The following is a 5,180-nucleotide window of genomic DNA, read 5'->3' as shown; positions in this document are numbered from 1 at the left end:
GCAGACAGCAGGACTCAAGCACCACTCTACCGCCTTCCACTTTAAGGTACATACAGGCTTTGTAGAGCAAACAAGAACAGGATAAGTGTTCATTCACTTTGTTGAATTTGATGATTTCATAATTTCAGATGAGAACAGTGTATAACTGTTTTTAAACATGCAAACTTAAACATGTTAACCCTTATCAATATGTGTTTGTGCAGCCTTCACAAACTTACCATATGAATCTTATGGCTTAACGAGCTCATATTACACTGTTTTCAGATTTATAGCTCTGGAAAAAAATAAGAGACCAATTATCAGTGTCTCTGATTTTACTACTTATTTGTACGTGTTTGAGTAAAATGAATTTTTTTGTTTCATTCTATAAACTACTGACAACATTCTCCCAAATTCCAAATAAAAATATTGTTATTTAGAGCATTTATTTGCAGAAAATGACAAATGGTCAAAATAACACACAGCTTTCATGGGTCTTGGCCTGTTCTCCACCAAGATGAATACTTATGGTCTTTAGCAAACCTCAGCCTGGCTCTTCTTTGATTGAAAGTTTGATGAAAGTTTTTTTTTTTCTTGAGCCCTGCACCTAGGAGCCTGTATCGAACTGTTCTTGCTGTGCACTTCACCATTTCAGACAAAAAAATGCAGTGGTCTCTTATTTTTTTCCAGAGCTGTAAGTTGTAATGCGGTTTCCTTGTCACTAACAGACCTGGAGTTGTGTTTTGTTTCAATCATACATGTTTAACTCACAAACCCTGCACATTTAGACTGAGTTCTTTTTCTCTGAAACAGAAAACTCTCCACCTTGTGATGTCATGTGGTAATACAGGAAGTGCTCCACTGAGTTTTTAAATTCCATACACCTTCAGTAGAATCAGTTGAATGATTTCAAAATGGCCAATCTCTGCTGAGGTAAAAGGAGCTGATAACTTGAAAACTGCAGCTTCCTGACATCACAAGGTGGAACAGAGCATTTTGAGCTTTGGAGATGTAGACGGACTTATAACGCGTTAGTGAAACATGTGTGAATGAAAAACACAACTCCAGGTCTGTTTTTGAGGAGGTAGCAGCATTCTATCTATCTATGGTTTGAAGCTTGTTTTTAGTTTTAGTTTTTCCTCGAATGATGCAGAAAAGAGGAAGCCACTGTGTGTGTGAATGTTCATGTGTGTTAGTTTCAATAATATGTAATATAGGAGCTTAATGTCCTTTCAGCTGATAACAGTAGTCTTCAGGATTGAATAATGGCATCACTTTTGGAAATAGCTGGCCTATATAACTCTGTTTTTGTAACAAATTACAAAATCTATGATCCACAGTATTGTAATGACTGGTGGATCAAATGCGGCAGACAATAAAAGTCCAAAAAATTAACAGGATTTATTGTTGACAAAAGATATGCAGGTTGCTGGGAGCTGGGTAAGAGGCTGGGGTGAGAGAATGAGAGAGTGCAAAAAATGGGTCTGAAGAAAAACAAGAAAAGGCAAACTAAGTACTGGGAAAGCAGGCAAACATGTGAGAAACAGAAATGGAGCCAACAGTTTGTACCACAGAGGATACTTGAACCGGTCTTAAATACTGCAGAGGTGAAGGCTGATAAGTAGGAGAATAAGCTGCAGGTGAGTACTGTAGAGGGTGGAACCAAAGACGAGGGTGGTGCCAGATTCTCCGCCCAGCTCCAGACACACAAGATCCAGAGGGGAAGAGAAGACAGCATGAGGGGAAAAAACAAAAATCCTAACACACAAATGCTGAATCTATTCATTATATGTTTGGGATTGGTTCCACAAACTTGCCATTTTAGTCTTCTGTCTTCAGGTTCTTTTAGCTGTGTTTGGAGTTGAATAATGGTGTCACTTTCTGAAGCGATTGTGAAAAAAAAGAATGACCTTTTGTTTTTATATACTCACAGACCTCAGTCCCTGCGGCCTCCAGTTCCCATGGTGCTTTGCTGGCTGTAGTTCCTGGAGTCTTGGGTCTAATGGCCTTTTCTCCAGAGACAGACTCCCGTGGGAACCCCTGGAGAGCTCTGCACTTCTGCCAGGTACTCACATAACCACTGGCCCCTGTGCTTTTGAGACTGTAATACAGGTGCAATATGTACCGTATTTTCCGGACTATAAGTCGCTCCAGAGTATAAGTCGCACCAGCCAAAAAATGCGCAATGAAGAAGAAACAAAACATATATAAGTCACACCGGACTCACACTTTTTGGGGAAATTGATTTTATTAAATTAGAGACCAGGAACCAACATTTCATCTTGAAAGTCAAGTTCTAGTAATAACAACAAAACAGAGAACAACAGACTGAATAAGCATTAATATGTTAATGTAACATATTAACAGTTATTCAGATAATTATAGCATAAACAACATAACATAAGTTTACCAAACTCACAATCTCACTCCAAATCACTAATCCTTGGTGTCACTTCTACGCAACCTCTGTAGATAAACCATAGATCCTTGAGGTAAACAGTGCGCCTCTTCCTCTTCTACCTCGCTGTCATCAGACTCAGCATCAGTTCCAGTTAGAATTATTCTGGCCTTTCTGAATCCCAACAGGATGGTATCGATTGTGATTGAAGTTAAGGCTTTGTCGATTCATCCAGTGACTTCCAGGAAAGTTACACTGTGCACCTGCCCGGTTGCTGTGAAGCTGTGTTCTCCATCCCCCCGCTTTCCGCCAGTCCCTCATAAGTTTCTTGCTCACTCCAAACTTTCTTTCTGCTGCTTGATTACCGTTTTTGGCTGAATATTTCACTACTTGCAGCAGGACAGAGGCTTTTTCTACAGGAGGCAGGCGCAGTAGAGTGGGAAGTGACAGTTGTGCAGGAGTAAAAGTAGTACTAGATAGTGACACATGAGCCTAGAGCGCCCTCTCGCGGTTGTCAGTATGAAAATTTTAATCTATAAATCGCACCGGAGTATAAGTTGCAGGAATACCATGAAGAAAGTGCGACTTATAGTCCAAAAAATACAGTAATTTTTCTAAACATGCTTGTCTCCATGGTGATGTTATCTATCTTGTGTTATATCAACTACAGATTATTTACAGCTCAAAAATACCTTGAAAAACCTGAATTCTGATGAGCAGGGTCGCCTCGCCACAGAGCTGAGTCTCATTTATAAAACCTTACATAGAATTCTTACTAAAAGTGTATGGACAAATCCCAAATGTCCATAAACTTCCTCTAACTTGCTCATTTTTGGACTGGTGCCTTGTCGATTTCAGCTCCTACAGCTCTACTGTGTGCATGAGCCCAAAGCTCTGTTACAGTTTAAATGCCGTCGATTTGAGCTCCCGAGGCAGAAGTGGAGTAACATGTCACATTTTAAAAGGGTATTGGTTTTATTTTATGTTTGGACCAGTTAAGCGTGTAAACATCGACATGTGCGTGTTAGATTTGAAGAATACTTGCAGAATACCTACATTAGATGATTGAATAGTTTGGATTTAATATTTGATTTTATTGTTATCATTTTCATTACTTCATATTTTATTTTGTGTCCATGTATAGAAAACTTTGTAACTTTGTTTAGAAAGGCGCTGTATTAATAAAATATCACTATAAATATAAAAAAAAGAAGAACAGAATAGAAATTCACACTGTAGCCTATGATAATAGCATTAAATAGTCTATATTTAACACTATTTAATTTGAGATTTGAGTGTTTCCAGTCATTTCTTTCTCTTATATAGTGGGAGCCTTATTTGATAGAAGATATAGACCTGTCGAAATGAGCTCCTCTACCTAAATTCATTTAAATGAGTGGATAATGGTGATTCTACAGTGGAAGCATTATTCAATGGCTAAATTGTCCTGTCGATATGTGCTCCCTTTAGTCCGAGCTCTATTTGAGCAGAATGTGACTGTCCAAATGAACTACGCAAATTCAGATAAATTAGTTGAAACTGTACATAACTAAGGTATAAAGTGTGATCAGTGTGTGCAAACAGCATCAAACCCACGTCTCTAATCCAAAGAAATATGTTGTCAAACCTGGGGAGGTCAGGGTTAGAGTTATGTAAACGGAACTGTAAACTGTGTTAACTGTAAATGGAAAAATGTCAATTTACTTATTTTGTGTGAGTCGATAGATGTCACTGTTGATTTAGGCTGCTGGAGCTCATTTCGATGGGGCAGCCCATTTTGACAGAACACCTGACTGCTCATTTTCGTGCTAACTTCTCATTTTATAGATCACAAAAGTGTGGAAAATCACAATGCTTGACCTGTAACTTGGCCTCGTGGCATCACCAGTTTGCTTTCATGGATACATTTAATGCCATACTGTGAAACATGCATGCAGGCAAAGCAATAACATCTCTGTAGAGACATGATGATGATGGGATGATTTCCATAATCTCTTTACAGGAGTTAGTGTCTCGGTTCCAGCTGCACAGTTTTGACATCAGGACGCCGTTCAGGCAGGTGCTGGCCTACAGACAGTGGAAGTCTGAGTCTGAGGTGAGTCCAATGATCCCACACCACTGCTCAATTGGCCCAATTTTGGCTACAATTTCTTTTTCCTCGAGTTCTGGGAGGTGTGATCCAACTTTATGCCTTCATGTGCGATTTTGAAGCCGCTTCGCTCCTCGTGTGTGTGTGTGTCAGTGTTAGATCATAACCACCAAACACCAGCAACACTACGATAACAGCCAATGAAACGGAACGTCAGGGGCAGAGGAGTGACGGATACAGAGGAGCAACATACAAACTCAGGATAGAGCGAAATTAATAAAGAAGACTTTATTCCTCACCTCTCGTAAAGTGGTCAATTTAAAGTGCAGCATCTCATCCACATTATCTATACTGATTGTCCTCCGCAAATAATGACAGTCTAAAAAACTGAGCTATTAATTAACTTTAAAAGTAAAAAGGTGAGAGTAGTTCCTCATATGTGTCTGTTCACATCCACACAGCGACTAGTGATAGTGACTCTATTTCCTGTGGACTTTATCACCAATTTTTTTATACTTTAAAAATCATGTATCTGAAGTAATATTAACAGGTTTTACTAAAGTGCAGTGCTCTGATCTTTTGAACACGTAAGAGTCTCAGAGTGACTGGTTTTATTGTAGACAGGAAACAGCTGGCGTGATCGTGCTCACAACTTTATATCCTGTGGTCCGCAGACATGTCCCGCTGCAGTCTTTGAAATCAGAGATTTTAAGT

General features: G+C 39.2%; 1 protein-coding gene across 1 annotated transcript in view; it reads left to right on the top strand.

Moving 5' to 3' along the window:
• Positions 1-5,180, top strand: part of LOC129409408 (glutaminase liver isoform, mitochondrial-like) — a 15,820-nt gene that overhangs the window by 6,722 nt on the left and 3,918 nt on the right. Inside the window, exons 2-4 of the mRNA XM_055155371.1 lie at positions 5-46; positions 1,913-2,044; positions 4,380-4,472. Coding sequence (XP_055011346.1) covers positions 5-46; positions 1,913-2,044; positions 4,380-4,472 — 267 coding nt within the window. The remainder of the gene's footprint in view (positions 1-4; positions 47-1,912; positions 2,045-4,379; positions 4,473-5,180) is intronic.

Source organism: Boleophthalmus pectinirostris, unplaced genomic scaffold (assembly GCF_026225935.1).
Source record: "Boleophthalmus pectinirostris isolate CB_2022bp ecotype Guang Dong unplaced genomic scaffold, ASM2622593v1 HiC_scaffold_2, whole genome shotgun sequence".
Lineage (NCBI taxonomy): Eukaryota > Metazoa > Chordata > Actinopteri > Gobiiformes > Gobiidae > Boleophthalmus > Boleophthalmus pectinirostris.
This window is presented reverse-complemented; position numbering and strand designations above follow the sequence as displayed.